This window comes from Pan paniscus, chromosome 15 (genome assembly GCF_029289425.2).
Source record: "Pan paniscus chromosome 15, NHGRI_mPanPan1-v2.0_pri, whole genome shotgun sequence".
In the NCBI taxonomy this organism is placed as follows: domain Eukaryota; kingdom Metazoa; phylum Chordata; class Mammalia; order Primates; family Hominidae; genus Pan; species Pan paniscus.
Genome location: NC_073264.2, coordinates 15,436,168 through 15,453,964, shown reverse-complemented (window position 1 = coordinate 15,453,964; position 17,797 = coordinate 15,436,168). Strand labels below are relative to the sequence as shown.

At 42.2% G+C, this 17,797-nt stretch overlaps 1 protein-coding gene across 1 annotated transcript; it reads right to left on the bottom strand.

The window, feature by feature from the left end:
- Nucleotides 1-12,327: 12,327 nt before the first annotated feature.
- Nucleotides 12,328-13,495, bottom strand: LOC129395126 (uncharacterized). The gene has a single exon (XM_055105807.2). The coding sequence runs from the start codon at nt 13,488-13,490 to the stop codon at nt 12,768-12,770; it is 723 nt and encodes a 240-aa protein (XP_054961782.2). The 5' UTR covers nt 13,491-13,495; the 3' UTR covers nt 12,328-12,767.
- Between the last annotated feature and the right edge of the window lie 4,302 nt (nt 13,496-17,797).

Sequence of the window (17,797 nt, the reverse complement as noted above, 5' to 3'; positions counted from 1 at the left end):
GATACATTTCATCAAAATGTAGTTTATTGAGAGTTTTTCGCAGGAAAGACTGTTGAATTTTGTCAAAGGCCTTTTCTATATCTATGGAGACAGTCATGTGGTTTTTGTCATTGATTCTGTTTATATGATGGATTACATTTATTAATTTGTGTGTGTTGTACCAGCCTTGCATTCCAGGGATGAAGAGTACTTGATTGTGGTGGATAAGCTTTTTGATATGCTGCTGGATTCCATTTGCCAGTATTTTATTGAGGATTTTCACATCGATGTTCATCAAGGATATTGGTCTATAATTCTCTTTTTTTTGTTTTGTCTCTGCCAGGGTTTGGTATCAGGATGATACTGGTCCCATAAAATGAATTAGGGAGGATTTCCTCTTTCTCTATCGATTGGAATAGTTTCAGAAGGAATGGTACCAGCTCATTTTTGTACCTCTGGCAGGATTCAGCTGTGAATCCATCTGGTCCTGGATATTTTTTTGTTGGTATGCTATTAATTATTGCCTCAATTTTCAGATCCTGTTATTGGTCTATTCAGAGATTCAACTTCTTCCTGGTTTAATCTTGGGAGGGTGTATGTGTCCAGGAATTTATCCATTTCTTCTAGATTTTCTAGTTTATTTGTGTAGAGGAGTTTATAGTATTCTCTGATGGTAGTTTGTATTTCTGTGGGATCAGTGATGATATACCATTTATCATTTTTTTATTGTGTCTATTTGATTCTTGTCTTTTTTCTTCTTTATTAGTCTTGCTAGTGGTCTATCAATTTTGTTGATCTTTCAAAAAATCAGCTCCTAAATTCATTGATTTTTTAAGGGTTTTTTTGTCTCTGTCTCCTTTAGTTCTGCTCTGATCTTTCTTGCCTTTTGCTTGTTTTTGAATTTGTTTGCTCCTGTTTCTCTAGTTCTTTTAATTGTGATGTGGGGCTGTCGATTTTAGATCTTTCCTGCTTTCTCTTGTGGGCATTTAGTGCTATAAATTTCCCTCTGCACACTCCTTTAGATGTGTCCCAGAGATTCTGGTGTTTTTTGTCTTTGTTCTCACTGGTTTCAAAGAACATCTTTATTTTTGCCTTCATTTCGTTATTTGCCCAGTAGCCATTCAGAAGCAGGTTGTTCTGTTTCCATGTGTTTGTGCCATTTTGAGTGAGTTTCTTAATTCTAAGTTCTAATTTGATTGCACTGTGATCTGAGAGACAGTTTGTTGTGATGTCTGTTCTTTTACCTTTGATGAGGAGTGCTTACTTCCAATTATGTGATCAATTTTAGAATAACTGCGATGTGGTGCTGAGAAGAATGTTTATTCTGGTGATATGGGGTGGAGAATACTGTAAATTTCTATTAGGTCCACTTGGTGCAGAGCTGAGTTCAAGTCCTGGATATCCTTGTTAACCTTCTGTCTTGTTGATCTGTCTAATATTGACAGTGGAGTGTTAAAGTCTCCCATTATTATTGTGTGGGAGTCTAAGTCTGTTTGTAGGTATCTAAGGACTTACTTTACAAAACTGCGTGCTCCTGTATTGAGTGCATATATATTTAGGGTAGTCAGTGCTTCTTGCTGAATTGATCCTTTTACCATTATGTAATGGCCTTCTTTGTGTCTTTTGATCTTTGTTGGTTTAAATTCTGTTTTATCAGAGACTAGGATTGCAACCCCTGCTTTTTTTTAATTTTTAATTTTTTTGCGTTCCATTTGCTTGGTAGATCTTCCTCCATCCCTTTATTTTGAGCCTATGTGTGTCTCTGCATGTGAGATGGGTCTCCTGAATACAACACACTGATGGGTCTTGACTCTTTATCCAATTTGACAGTCTATGTCTTTTTATTGAGTCATTTAGCCCATTTACATTTAAGGTCAATACTGTTATGTGTGAATTTGACCCTGTCATTGTTATGTTAGCTCACTGTTTTTCCTGTTAATTGATGCAGCTTCTTCATAAAATCAATGGTCTTTACAATTTGGCATATTTTTTGCAGTGGCTGGTACCGGTAGTTCCTTTCCATGCTTAGTGCTTCCTTCAGGAGCTCTTTTAAGGCAGGCCAGGTGGTCTCAAAATCTCTCAGCATTTGCTTGTCTGTAAAGGATTTTATTTCTCCCTCACTTATGAAGCTTAGTTTAGCTGGATATGAAATTCTGGGCTGAAAATTCTTATCTTTAAGAATGTTGAATATTGACCCCCACTCTCTTCTGGCTTCTAGGGTTTCTGCTGAGAGATCTGCTGTTAGTCTGATGGGTTTCCCCTTGTGGGTAACCCGACCTTTCTCTCTGGCTGCCCTTAACATTTTTTCCTTCATTTCAACCCTGGTGAATCTGACAATTAGTATCTTGGGGTTGCTCTTATCCAGAAGTAACTTTGTGGTGTTGTCTGTATTTCCTGAATTTGAATGCTGGCCTGCCTTGCTACATTGGGAAAATTCTCCTGAATAACATCCTAAGGAGTGTTTTCCAACTTGGTTCCATTCTCTCTGTCACATTTAGGTACACCAAGCAAACATAGATTTGGTCTTTTCACATAGTCCCATTTTTCGTGGAGGCTTTGTTCATTTCTTTTCACTCTTTTTACTCTAAACTTGTCTTCTCACTTTATTTTATTAATTTGATCTTCGATCACTGATATCCTTTCTTCCACTGGATTGAATCAGCTATTGAAGCTTGTGCATGTGTCACAAAGTTCTTGTGCCATGGTTATCAGCTCCATAAGGTCATTTAAGGTATTCTCTACACTGTTTATTCTAGTTAGCCATAGTCTGACCTTTTTTCAAGGATTTTAGCTTCCTTGCGATGTGTTCGAACATGCTCTTTTAGCTTGGAGAAGTTTGTTATTACCAGCCTTCTGAAGCCTCCTTCTGTCAACTCGTCAAAGTCACTTTTCCTCCAGCTTTGTTCCATTGCTGGTGAGGAGCTGCAATCCTTTGGAAGAAAAGAGGTGCTCTGGTTTTTAGGATTTTCAGCTTTTCTGTTCTGGTTTCTTCCCATCTTTGTGGTTTTATCTATCTTTGGTATTTGATGTTGGTAACCTACAGATGGGGTTTTGGTGTGGATGTCCTTTTTGTTTATGTTGATGCTATTCCTTTCTGTTTGTTAGTTTTCCTTCTGACAGTCAGGTCCCTCAGCTGCAGGTCTGTTGGAGTTTGCTGGAGGTCCACTCCAGACCCTGTTTGCCTGGGTATCAACAGAGAAGGCTGAAGAACAGCAAATATTGCTGCTTGATCCTTCCCTGGAAGCTTCGCTGAAGAGGGTCTCCCACCTGTATGAGGTGTCTGTTGGCCCTTACTATGAGATGTCTCCCAGTTAGGCTACATGGGGTTCAGGGACCCATTTGAGGAGGCAGTATGTCCATTCTCAGAGCACAAACACCATGCCAGGAGAACCACTGCTCTCTTCAGAGCTGTCAGATGGGAGGTTTAAGTCTGCAGAAGTTTCTGCTGCCTTTTATTCAGCTATGCCCTGCCCGCAGAGGTGGAGTTTATAAAGGCAGTAGGCCTTGCTGAGCTGTGAGTGGCTCTACCCTGTTCAAGCTTCCTGGCCACTTTGTTTACCTACTGAAACCTCAAAAATTGTGGATTCACCTCCACCTGCTCAGCTGCAGCATGAAGGTTAATCTCAGACTGCTGCACTGGCAGTAAGGAAGGCCCTATGGGTGTGGGACCCAATGAATCAGGCACAGGAGAGAATCTCCTGGTCTGCCAGTTGCTAAGACTGTGCAAAAAGTCCAGCATTTGGGCAAGAGTGTCCTGTTTTTCCAGGTACAGTCTGTCATGCCTTCCCTTGGCTAGGAAAGGAAAATCCCCCAAACCCTTGCACTTCCTGGGTGAGTTGATGCCCTGCCCTGCTTCAGCTCACCCTCCATGGGATGAACTCACTGTCCAATCAGTCCCAATGAGATGAATCAGGTAGCTCAGTTGGAAATGCAGAAATCACCCATCTTGCATTGATCACACTGGGAGCTGCAGACCAGAGCTCTTCCTATTTGGCTATATTGGAATGAGAGTTTAAATCAATCAGTTTAATATATCACATTAACAGAGTAAAAGATGTAAACCACACAATCATCTCAAATAATGCAGAAAAGCCAACTGACAGTATTAATCATCTTTTCAAGATAAAAAAACACTCAATAAACTAGAAATAAAAGGAAACTAACATAGCAAAATATATGTAAATAACTCATCACCAACTGGGTTCAACAGCTCATGCCTATAGTCCCAGCAGTTTGGGTGGCTGAGGTGGGTGGATGATTTTAGGTCAGGAGTTCCAGACCAGCCTGACCAACATGGTGAATCCCTGTCTCTACAAAAAATATTAACATTAGCTTGACTTTGTGGTATGTGCCTGTAGTCCCAGCTACCAGGGAGGCTGAGGCATGAGAATAGCTTGAACTCGGGAGGTGGAGGTTGCAGTGAGCCCAGATCATGCCACTGCACTCCAGCCTGGTTGACAGAGCAAGATCCTATCTCAGAAAAACAAAAACAACAACAAAAACAAAAAAACAAAAACAATCATCACTAATATTATACTGAATTCTGAAGTGTGGAAAGTTTATCCTCTAAGATTAATAATAAGGCAAGATATTCATTGTTGCCACATCTATTCAAAAATAGCAGTGAAAGTCCTGGCAAAACAACTAGGCAATGAAAAAAAGAAAAGATCCACATTCCAAAGGAAGAAGTAAAATTACCTGTTACTTATGATATGATGTTATATACAAAAAAATCCTATATGCTGAAAACAATACCTGTTAGAACTAATAGTTGCATTTAGCAAAATTGCAGAATACAAAATTAAGTGTATCTCTCTTCATTACACGGTACAATCCAAGTTTTTAAAATTCCATTGAAAATAGCATTAAGAAGAATATACTTTGGAATAAACAAGCAAAGAGATGTAAGACTAGTATACTAGAAGTTACAAGATGTTGCTGAAGAAAAGTCACAAACAATGGGGAAGATATTCTATATTTGTAGATTAGACAATTGAAAAGATATCCCATATTCATAAATTAGAAAACAATATTCTTAAGTCTATACTAATGAAATCAACAACAGATTAAATGCAATAGCTATATAAATCATAACAATATTTACTTGCAGAAATACAAAATTCTAAAACATATGAAATCTCAAGATTGAAAATAGCCAATTAAACTTGTAAAATAATGTCAGTTGTGGAGCCCTCACAATTTTTAAATCAAAAACTAATTGCAGTGCTGTTGAACTCTTTTCAAATGTGGTATTTTGAGGCCAGGTTCTATGGCTTACACGTGTAACCTCAGCACTTTGTGAGGCTGAGGTAGGAGGATTGCTTGAACCCAGGAGTTCAAACCACACTGGATATCCTAGTGAGAACACCCATCGCTAAAAAAAAATTAAAATTAAAATTAACCTGGCAATGTGACATGAACCTGTAGTCTCAGCTATTCCAGAGGCTGAAGTGAGAGGATTTTTTAAGCCTGGGAGAGCAAGGCTGCAGTGAGCCATGGTCGCACCAGTGCACCCCAGCCTGGATGACAAAGAACCTGTCTCAAAAAGTAAAAAGGAAAAAATCTGAAAAGAAATGTATTAAATCAAGACGTGTAGACATAGAAAATAATAGAGACCCCTCTCTCCACAAAACCTTGTATATATGGTCAAAATGATCTTCAACAAGGGTGCAAAGGCCAAACTATGGAGAGGGAATAATAGCCCCCTTTAACACAAAAATGGTATGAAGATTTGCTATCAACATGTAAAATATAGAAGTCAGAATTGTAGTTTATACTATATTTTTTTAAAAAACTCAAAATGTGTAAGTCTGAAAATCTTACACAAAAATATAAGGGAAAAATATCCAAAATTATGCCATGGAATTTGGCAATGGGTTCTTGACTGCCAGCAGCCCCACATCCCTGGAGCATCCATCCGCTCACCGCTGCCTGGTGCTGGGTCCTTCCACACCTGTCACACTGCTTTGTGCGGGGCCCTGAGGGGCACGAGCCAGGACACCAGGCCGAGCACAGGGCACAGGCCGGGCGTTCTCCGGCTATTCGAGGGCAGGCTGTCCCCATGACAGCCTCAGGCGCAGGAGGGAGGACGGCCTGATTCGAGTCTGTGGAAGGAGGAAGAAGCTCGTTTCCTGAGCCAGCAGGGACACAGAGGCGGATGCGGGACACAGGGACACAGGGGTGGATGCCATAAAAATATATGGCATATATTTTGAAATATGGCCGCAATTTGAATAATTAGAGTGTTATGCTGAAACTGCACCAAAATTTATCATTCCAGTGACTACAGGGAATTTTTAATAGTTGTTATTTTTATAATAAAATTAAACTTTAATGAAATAACTGACTTTCAAACTTCAGCAAGAGGACAAATATTCAGCCAGAGGTATCAGTTCCCGGTTTCTGCTTCGGGTCCTCTCTGGTCTCCCACAGCCCCTCCTGCATCACCCAGGTCTAAGGGGCCACCTGGCCTGGCCTGTGTTCCCTCGTCCCTCCCCTTCCCCACCCAGATCCTGTAGCGCCTTCCTGGGGCAGGGGCGGCGAACCGTCCAGAGCGGGAGGCTCCATCGCCCAGGGCAGCACCGCTCCACCCCTCTCCACACCTGCCCAGCCCCTGGCAAAGGAGTCGCCTGGGCCTGGCCCGCTGCCCGCCCCCCAATGCCTACCCTGTGCCTGCAATGGCGACGCTGCCAACAAGAGGTGCCAGACACCAGAGACCGTGGCGCAACCCGCCCGGAAAGCAGGGTCCCACTCACCTGGGAGCGGGGGCACGTCCCTTCCGGTAGGCGATGGAGTTAAGATTGTTTCCTTATTTATTTTGCTTAAAACTGGTAGAATGTCACTATTATATGAAGTACCCATGACTCTCTCAGTAAATTTGAGCAAACGTTTATTAGTTTTTGTCAGTTTAACTAGTTCTTTTGTGTCTATTATTAAGGTGAAATTTAACTTCTATCTGAAATCAGTAAGATACAGAGAGATTTTAATGACAAGTGAATATTTTTTTCTCACGGGGAACTGAATTATGAATTGAATGAATGAATTATGAATTAAATGAATGAATTCATTAGCAAGGTAGAGAGGACACTAACCAATCCGTAGTTTTAATCAATCTGTATTCCCTCCCCCCTCCCTCTTTGTTTTTTGTTTGTTTGTTTGTTTTTGAGACAGAGTTTTGTTCCGTCGCCCAGGCTGGAGTGATGTGGCACGATCTTGGCTCACTACAACCTCCGCCCCCCGGGTTCAAGTGACTCTCCACCTCAGACCCCCGAGTAGCTGGGATTACAGGCGCCAGCCACCACGCCCAGTTAATTTTTGTGTTTTCATTAGAGGCGGGGTTTCACCACGTTGGCCAGGCTGGTCTCAAACTCCTGACCTCGGGTGATCCGCTCACCTTGGCCTCTCAAAGTGTTGGGATTATAGGCATGAGCCACCAGTCCCGGCCCCTCCCACCCCTCTGTATTATGACCATGTGTACCCAGCATTTAGCTCCCACCTATGAAAGAGAACATGTGGTATTTTGTTTTTTGCTTTTGCATTAGTTTTCTGGAAACAATGCATTCATGTTGCTTCAAATGGCATAATTTTGAGTTTTTTCTGGCTGTATAGTATTCCATGAGTCTTTATCCAATCCACCACTGATGGATGTCTGGATTAAGTCTATGTCTTTGTGATTGTGAATACTGCTGTGATAAAAATATAGCTACATGTGTCTTTTTGATAGGGTATTTATTTTCTTTCGGATATATACCCAGTAATGGGGTTACTGGATTGAATGGTAGATCAACTCTCAGTTCTTTAAGAAATCCCCAACCTGCTTTCCACAGTGGCTGAACTAATTTACATTCCTTCAGAAAGTGTATAAGTGTTCTCTATTCTCTAAATCTTCACCGATATGTGTTTTTCTTTTGACTTTTCAAAAAAAGCCATTCTGACCGGTGTGAAATGGTATTTCATTTAGGTTTTGATTTGCATTTCTCTAATAAATAATGACGATGAGCACTTTTACATATGTTTGTTGGGTGCTTGTGTGTATGTCTTCTTTTGAAAAGTGTCCGTTCATGTCCTGTTGCCCACTTTTTAATGGAGTTACTTGCTGCTTGCTTGTTGATTTGTTTAAGTTCCTTATAGGTTCTGCATAATAGACCTCTGTTAGATGGGTAGTTTGTGAATATTTTCTTTCATTCTGTGGGTTATCTCTTTACTACCTTGATAGTTTCTCTTGTTGTGCAAAAGTTTTTCAGTTTAATTAAATCCCACTTGTCATTTTTTGTTTTAGTTGCAATTGCTTTTGAGGACGTAGCCATAAATTATTTGCCAAAGCTGTTATCAAGAAAAGTATTTCCTAGGTTTTTTTCTAGGCGTTTTATAGCTTGAGATTTTTCATTTAACTCTTTAATCCATCTTAAGTTAATTTTTGTATTTGGTGAAATATGGGGGTCTAGTTTTATTCTTCTGCATATGACTAGCCAGTTATCCCCGCATTATTTATTAAATAAAGTCTTTTTCCCATTGCTTACTTTTGTCAACTTTGTTAAAGATGTGATGGTTGCAGGCATGTGGCCTTAGTTTCTAGTACTCTAGTCTGTTCCATTGGTCTATGTGTCTGTTTTTCTACCAGTACCATGTTGTTTTGATTACTATAGTCTTCTAGTATAGTTTGAAGTCATGAAATATGATGTCTCTAGCCTATGTCTCTAGCCTTAGTATTGCTTTGGCTTGGCTAGCCTATGTCTCTAGCCTTAGTATTGCTTTGGCTTGGCTATTCAGACTCCTTTTAGGTTCCATATAAATTATAGATGTTTTCTATTTTGTGCAAAATGACATTAGTAGTTTGATAGGAAAAGCATTGAATCTGTAAATCGCTTTGAGCAGTATACTCATTTGCACGCAGATGATACTCCAGTGTATGTTCTGTAGTTGATGAGTGAAGTGTATTGTAATTCCAAATGGTCAAGCCAGACCCTGCCCCCGCCCGGCTCCTCCTCTGCCAGAGCTCGAGACCTCTAGCCAGGGGCCCTCTAGAGCCAAGGCGGATGGGGCTGAGGGCCGCTTCCCGCCCCCATGCAGCTGCTGCAGGGCAGACAGCCTGGCTTGGCCGCAGCCACAGGGACATCTGGCCCTGCTTCCGAGATGTGGGGAGTGCGGGCAGGCTCAGGAGTTGCCTGGAGGCTGCTGCCTGCACACAAAAGGCGGCTGCAGCTTGGGAGCCCAGGCGGGCTGGAGGTGCATGGCCTGGTCGGCCTCGGGATCGCCAGCGCGCCCAGCCTGAGGGCCCCCAGGCCGTGCCTCCCACCCACTCCTCCACCTGAGAGAGATCGGGGCCACTGTCATGGGCACTCGGCAGTCACCCCATGTGGGGTTGAGCAGCGGGTTTTCAGTTCTCGCCCCTGTGCAGCCGCCACCGCCAGGCAGAATGCCTGGCTTGGCCACAGCCACAGGGACACCTGGCCCTGGTTCTGCGAGACTGGGAGCGCAAGCGGGCTCAGGGGTTGCCAGGCAGCTGCTGCCTGCACACAGAGGGCGACTGCAGCTTGTGCGCCCAGGCGGCGGAGCATGGTCTGGGTGGCCTCTGGAATGCGTGCACACCAGGCCTGAGGGCCTCCCTGGTGGTGCCACCTGCCCCAGTCTTCCTCTGCTGGAGCCTGGAGCAGCTGGAATGTCCACTCTGCAGTCACAGGGGATAGAGTTAAGTTTTCTTATCCCACACATGCACACAAAAAGGTAACTATTCTGTGAGGTAATTAACATGTTCATTGACTTCGTTTTGGTAATCATTTCAGAATGTGCATATAAACGCATCACATGTACAATTTTTATTTCTCTATTACACCTCAGTAAAGCTGAAATAATTAACAGGATTGAAAGGATAAACCCACAGTTCTATAGTCACAGTTGGACACTTCAATATCTCATTTTAATTAATGGATAGAAAAACCAGACAGAAGCTTCATGAGAAATACAAGAGTTAAACAACGGTATAAGCCACTGAGAGCTAATACGCATATACAGGACAGTCCATCCAACAACAGCAGAATATACATTCCTTTCAAGTGTATATGGAAGTTCTCTAGGATGGGCCATATCTTCGTCCACAAAATATGTCCTAATCATTTTTAAAAGTTTGAAATCATACAAAATATAATTTACAACCACAATGGAAGAAACAACGGATAAATAAGTGAAAACTGGAAAATTCACGAAAATGTGGAAATTAAACAATACAGTCTTCAACTACCAGTGAGTGAAAAAAATAAATCACAAGCAAAATTTTAAAATATCTTGAGATAAATTAAAATAAAAACAAAATCTACCAAAACTTATTGAATGCAGTGAAAGTAGAGTTCAAAGGAAAATGTAGGGATATAAACAACTACATTTAAGAAAAATCTCAAATCAACATCCTCACTCTATACCTAAAGGCAGTGGAAGAAGACAAAAGAAGACTAAATCCAAAGCTAGCAGTATGAAAGAAATAATAGGGGGCATAATTAGAGCATAAACCAATAAAATAGAAGTTTGGAGAGCAGTAGAATGAATAAACATAGATTATTTGAAAGATCAAGCCTTTCACTATATTGACTGAGCAAAAGATGGAAGACTAATTATTAAAATAATAAATGAAAGCAGAGCCATTACTACCAACTTTACAGAAATACAAAAGGATTACAGGAGTATACTGTGAACAATTGTCTAACAACAAATTAGCTGCCCTGGATGAAATGGACGAATCACTAGAAAGACACAAACTACCAAAGTGGCTCAAGAAGAAAGAGAAAATCTGAATAGACCTATAACCTAGGAGATTGAATTAGTAATCGAAAGTGATTAACAAAGAAACATTTATGACCAAATAGCTGCATTAACTGGTGAGTCAAACTAACATTTAAAGAAGAATTAATACCATTTCTTCTCAAACTCTTCTGACATAATATATGAAGAAGGAATACTTGCTAATTCATTTTTTGATAACAGCATTATCCTTATACCAAAGCCAAAGAGAGCACAAAAAGAGAACTACAGCACAATATCCCTTATGAATATATAAGCAAAAATCTCAGCAAAATACTAGCAATACTAGCAAAATACTAGCAGCAATACTGTATAATCAAAGGATTGTAAACTATCACCCTGTGAGATTTATCCCCAAAATGCAAGGGTGGCTCAACATATAAAAAATCAATCAGTGTAATATACTCTAACAGTAAAATGAATAAGCACGTGATTATTTCCATTGATGCAGAGAAAACATTGATGAAATACAACACCCTTCTATAATAAAAATACTCAATAAACTAGGCATAGAAGGGATTTTCAGCAACATGACAATAGGATGTACAAAAACCCAACAGTTAATATCATGATCAATGATGAAACACTGAAAGCTGTTTTCCTAACATCTAGAACAAGACAAGCATGGTGCATTTGCCACTTGTATTCAATGTACCACTGGCAATTTTAGCCAGAGCAATTAGGCAAGACAAAGAAATAAAAGGCATCTAAATTAGAAATAAAAAACAGAAGTAAAATTATATCTACACATGATCTTATGTGTATAAAGCTCCAAATAAAACACAAAACCGATTATAACTAATAAAAGAGGCAGGATGCAAAACAAACATAGGCAAATGAGCTATATTTCTATATAGTTGTAAAGAACTATGAAAACATTTTAAAAATTCCATTTATAATAGCATCAAAGAATAAGTTATTCGGGCATAAATCTAACCATGGTGGTATACACAAAACTTTGCTGAAAAAAACGAAAGAGAGTGGAAATAACTGGAAAGACATTCTGTGTTCACGGGTTGTAAGACAATATTGTTAAGATGACAATACCATCTAAAGTAATCTACAGATTCAATGCAATACCATCAAAATCCCAAAGGCATTTCTGCAGAAAGAAAGAAACTCATTCTACAATTCATATAAAAATTCAAAGGATCTGACAGACAAAACACTCTTGAAAAAGAATATTAGAAAACTCACATTTTTCAGTTTCACAGCCTACTACAAATCTACAGTAATCAAGAGAGTGTGGTACTGGCATAAGACTAATAGACTTTTAGACCAATACAATAGAACAGATTTCAGATCCTACAAATTAGTGCTCACATATATGGTCAATGACTGTTCAACAAGCTGTCCAAGTCTAGTCAAGGGAGGAAAGAACAGTCTCTTCAACAGCTGGATGTCAGTGCACAAGAGAGAAGTTAGACCCCTACCTTGCAGTACACACGAAAATTAATTCTAAATTAATAAAAGACTTACATGTAAGGACTAAAGTATGTAACTCTTAGAAGAAAACACAAGGTAAACCTTTATGACCTTTGAGTTTTAAGTGTATTTTGAAATATGACAGAAAAGCACAGATAACAAAAGAAAATACACGTAAATTAGATTTAATCAAAATAAAAAACCTTTATGCATCAAAGGATACTATCAAGGGAGTTAAAAGACAACCCATAGTATGTGAGAAAATATGTATCTGATAAAATCAAAGTGCGTATCTGATAAAAGCTTAATATCCCACAACTCAACATCAGAATTTCTAACATCCCAATTAAAAAATAGGCAAAGGACTTGAATAGATATTTCTCCGAAGAAGATACACAAATGTCTAAGACGGATAAGAAAAGATGCTCAACAGCGTTATTCATTAATAAAATGCAAGACAAAACCCAAATGAGATGCCACTTTACATCCACTAGTAAGGCTTTCATAACAACGACACAGAAAATCAATGTTGCTAAGGAGGTGGAGAAATTGGAGCCCTCATGAACTGGCTGCTAGGAATAGAAAATGATGCACTTGCCGTGGAAAACAATTTGGTGGTTCCTCACAGAATCACACAGAGAAACAGGAGCTGCTGGCTTCCGGGTTCTCCTGGGCTGGCGCGGTACCTCCCGGAATCGCAGGCGCGCATCCCTTCCCGCCTGAGGGCCTGCCTGTCCGTGACTCCCGCCCCTCTTCTCCTCCGAAGAGACGTCCGGGCCGCTCCAGGGGCCGTCCGCAGCCACCGGGGATGGGGCTGAGGGTCGGTTCCTGCCCCGGTGCAGCCGCCGCCAGGCAGACCGCCTGGCTTGGCCGCAGCCACGGCGACATCCAGGCCCGGGTCTGCGAGGCTGGGCGCGCCAGCCAGCTTGGGAGTTGCCTGGCGCCTGTAGCTGGGCGCCCAGGTGGTGGAGCATGGCCTGGGCGGCCTGTGGATCGCAAGTGCCCTTGGCCTGAGAGCCCGCCAGAGCCTGCCCCCGCCCGGCTCCTCCTATGCCAGAGCTCGACACCTCTAGCCAAGGGCCCTCTGCAGCCACGGGGGATAGGGCTGAGGGCCGGTTCCCGCCCCCGTGCAGCTGCTGCAGGGCAGACCGCCTGGCTTGGCCGCAGCCACGGGGACATCTGGCCCTCGTTCCGAGATGTGGGAAGTGAGGGCGGACTCGGGAGTTGCCTGGAGGTTGCTGCCTGCACACAGAAGGCGGCTGCAGCTTGGGTGCCCAGGCGGGCTGGAGGTGCATGGCCTGGTCGGCCTCGGGATCGCCAGCGCGCCCAGCCTGAGGGCCCCCAGGCTGTGCCTCCCGCCCAGTCCTCCACCTGAGGGAGATCCTGGCCGTTGGTATGGGCCCTCAGCAGTCACCCAGTGTGGGGTTGAGCGGCGGGTTCTCAGTTCTCGCTCCTGTGCAGCCGCCGCCGCCGGTCAGAATGCCTGGCTTGGCCGCAGCCACTGGGACACCTGGCCTTGGTTCTGTGATGCTGGCAGCGCGAGCGAGCTCGGGGGTTGCCAGGCAGCTGCTGCCTGCACACAGAGGCCGACTGCAGCTTGGGCGCCCAGTCGGCGGAGCATGGTCTGGGTGGCCGCTGGAATGCATGCGCTTGAGGCCTGAGGGACCCGCTGTTGGTGCCACCTGCCCTGCTCTGCGCCTCTCCGCGCCTGCACCGGCGCCCTGCGCCCCCTCCGCGCCTGCGCTGGCGCTCTGCGCCTCTGCCTTTGCGAAGGGCGCTCTGCCTTTGCTAGGGCGGAGCTGCCTTCTCCTCAGCACAGACCCGGAGAGCATCGCGAGGGCGGAGCTGAGTTCTCCTCTGCACAGACTTCGGAGATACAGCGAAGGCGGAGCAGTGTTCGCCTCAGCACAGACCCGGGCGGGCGGGCGGGCCGGGGGCACCGCGAGGGCGGAGCTGCGTTCTGCTCAGCACACACCCGGGGGACACCGCGAAGGCAGAGCAGCGTTCTCCTCAGCACAGACCTTGGGGGCACTGCCTCGCTTTGGGACAACTCGGGGCCGCATCAACGGTGAATAAAATCCTTCCTGTTTGCAGCCCTGATTAATCAGGGTCAGAGACCAGTTAGAAGGGTTCAGTGTGGAAAACGGGAAACCAAAAGCCCCTCTGAATCCTGCCCACCGAAGTTCTCCCCAGCCAAGGCGAGGCGGCCGCAGTGCGAGATCCACACCGCAGCCTCGGAAGACAAATGCGGCATTCCTAATGCAGACATGACACCCAAAGTATGACACCCACATTGCTCATGTAAAAAGCACCTGTAATGCTAATGCGCTGCCTCAATACAAAAATATTAATATAAGATCCGCAATCCCCTTGCTGCCGTGCAGTCCAAAGACAGCCATCATAATAATCAACATTGACATAGTCAATACAAACTTAGTAACGAGCCTAGGGTTAAGGTTGGTGTTAGGGTTAGGGGTTAGGGGTTAAGTTTAGGGTTAGGGGTTGGAGATAGGGATTGGGGTCAGAGTTAGGGGTTAGGAGTCAACGTTTAGAGTTAGGGTTTAAGAGATGTTAGGGATTAGGGTTTAGGGTTGGGTTAGGGTGAGGGTTGGGGTTAGGGGTTAGGGTTAGGGATAGTGGTTAGGGTTTGGGTCAGGGGTTGGGGGTCAGGGTCAGTGGTTAGGGGTCAGGGTCAGGGTCAGGGGTCCCACTCTGCGATTTGTCTATTTACTCTGCTGACTGTTCCCTTTGCCATGCAAAAGCTCTTTAGTTTAATTAAGTCCCAGCTATTTATCTTTGTTTTTATTGCATTTGCATTTGGGTTCTTGGTCATGAAATCCTTGCCTATGCCAATATCTAGAAGGGTTTATCCAGTGTTATCTTCTAGAATTTTTACAGTTCAGGAATTAGGTTTAAGTTCTTAATCCATCTTGAGTAGATTTTTGTATGAGGTGAGAGATGAGAATCCAGTTTTATTAACCTACATGTGGCTCGCCAATTATCCCAACGTCATGTGTTGAAAAGGGTGTCCTTTCCCCACTTTATGTTTTTGTTTGCTTTGTCAAAGATCAGATGGCTGTAAGTATTTGGGTTAATTTCTGAGTTCTCTCTTCTGTTCCATTGGTCTATGTGCCTACTTTTAAACCAGTACCATGCTGTTCTGGTAACTGTGGTCTTATTGTACAGTTTGAAATCAAGTAGTGTGATGCCTCCAGGGTTGTTCTTTTTGCTTAGCCTTGGTTTGGCTACATGGCACTCTTTTGGTTCCATATTAATTTTAGAATTGTTTTTGTAATTCTGTGAGGGATGATGGTGGTATTCAGATGGGGATTGCATTGAATTCATAGATTGCCTTTAACAGAATGGTAATTTTCACAATATTAGTTCTACCCATCCATGAGCATGGGGATGCGTTTCCATTTGTTTGTGTCATCTATGATTTCTTTTCTTTCTTGTTTTTTTTTTTTTTTTTTTTTTCAGAGGTAGTTTCGCTCTTGTCGCTGAGGTGGGAGTTCAATGGTGTGATCTCGGCTCACTACAACTTCTGCCTCCTGGGTTCAAACGATTCTCCTGCCTCAGTTTCCCAAGTAGCTGGGATTATAGGCATGCGCCAACGTGCTTGGCTCCATCTATGATTTCTTTCAGCAGTGTTTTGTAATTTTCATTGTAGAGGTCTTTTGATTACTTTGCTAGGTATATTCCTAAGTTTTGTTGTTTTATTTTTGTTTGTTTTTTGCAGCTATTGTAAAAGGGTTTGAGTTCTTGATGTGATTCTCAGCTTGGTAGCTGTTGATGTATAGAAGAGCTACTGATTTGTGTCCATTAATCTCGTATCTGGAAACTTTGCTGAATTCTTTTATCATTTCTAGGAGCTTTCTAGAGGAGTCTGTAGGGTTTTCAAGGCAAAAGATCATATCGTCAGCAACCAGTAACAGTTTGACTTCCTCTTTACCGATTTGGATTTCCTCTATTTCCTTCTTTTGTCTGATTGCTCTGGCTAGGACTTCCAGTACTATGTTGAAGAGGAGTGTTGAGAGTAGGCTCTTCATCTTGTTCCAGTTCTCAAAGGGAATGCTTTCACCTTTTCCCCATTCAGTATTATGTTGGCTGTGGGTCTGTCATAGATGGCTTTTATTACATTAAGGTATGTTCCTTGTATGCCTATTTTGCTGAGAGCTTTAATCATAAAGCAATGCTAGATTTTGTCAAATGCTTTTTCTGCATCTGTTGATAAAATCATGTGAGTTTTTTTTTAATTCTGTTTATTTGGTGTATCACATTTATTGACTTGCATATGTTAAACCATTCCTGTGTCACTGGTATGAAACCCACTTGATCATGGTGGATTATCTTTTTGATATGTTGTTGGATTCAGTTAGATAGTATTTTGTTAAGGATTTTGGCATCTGTGTTCATCATGGATATTGGTCTGTAGTTTTCTTTTTTGGTTATGTCCTTTCATGGTTTTGGTATTAGGGTGATGCTGGCTTCATAGAAAGAAGGGAGTGTTTCTTCTTTCTCTGTCTTGTGGAATAGTGTGAAAGGATTGGTATCATTTCTTCTTTGAATGAAAGAAAATATTCTTTGAATGTCTGGTAGAATTCTGCTGTGAATCTGTCTGGTCCTCGGCTTTTTTTGTTTATAATTTTAAAATTACCATTTCAATCTTGCTGCTTGTTTTATTGGTCTGCTTGGGGTATCTACTTCTTCCTGATTTAAGCTAGGAGGGTTGTATTTTTCCAGGAATTTATGCAACTCTTCTGGGTTTTCTAGTTTATGTGCCAAAAGGTGTTCATAGTACCCTTGAATAATCTTTAATATTTCAGTGGTGTCAGTTGTAATATCCCCTGTTTCATTTCTTAGTGAGGTTATTTGGATTTCCTCTCTTCTTTTCTTGGTTAATCTTGTAATGGTCTATCGATTTTGTTTATCTTTTCAATAACCAACTTTTTGTTTTGTTCATGTTTTGTATTTGTTGTTGTTGTTGTTGCTGTGTCAATTTCATTTAGTTCTGCTGTGATCTTGGTTATTTCCTTTGTTTGCTGGGATTGGGTTTGGCTTGTTCCTGCTTCTCCAGTTCTCTGAGATGTGAACTTAGATTGTCTGTTTGTGCTCTTTCATACTTTTTGACATAGGTGTTTAGGGCTACAAACCTTCCTCTTAGCACTGCCTTTGCTGTATCCCAGAGGTCTTGATAGGTTGTGTCATCCAGTTCAAAGAAATTTTTTCCATTTCCATCTTGATTTTGTTTTTCACCCAGTGCTCATTCAGGAGCAGGTTATTTAATTTCCATGTATTTGCATGGTTTTGAAGATTCCTTTTGGAGTTGATTTTCAGTTTTATTCCACTGTGATCTGAGAGAGTGCGTGGTACAATTTCAATTTTCTTAAATTTATTGAGACTCGTTTTATGGCCTATCATATGGTCTATCTTGGAGAAAATTCCATGTGCTGTTGAATGGAATGTGTATTCTGTGGTTGTTGGATGAAATGTTCTTATATATCTGTTAAGTCCATTTGCTCCAAAGTATAGTTTAAATCCAGTGTTTCTTTGTTGACTTTCTGTCTTGATGACCTGTCTAGTGCTGTCAGTGGAGTAATGA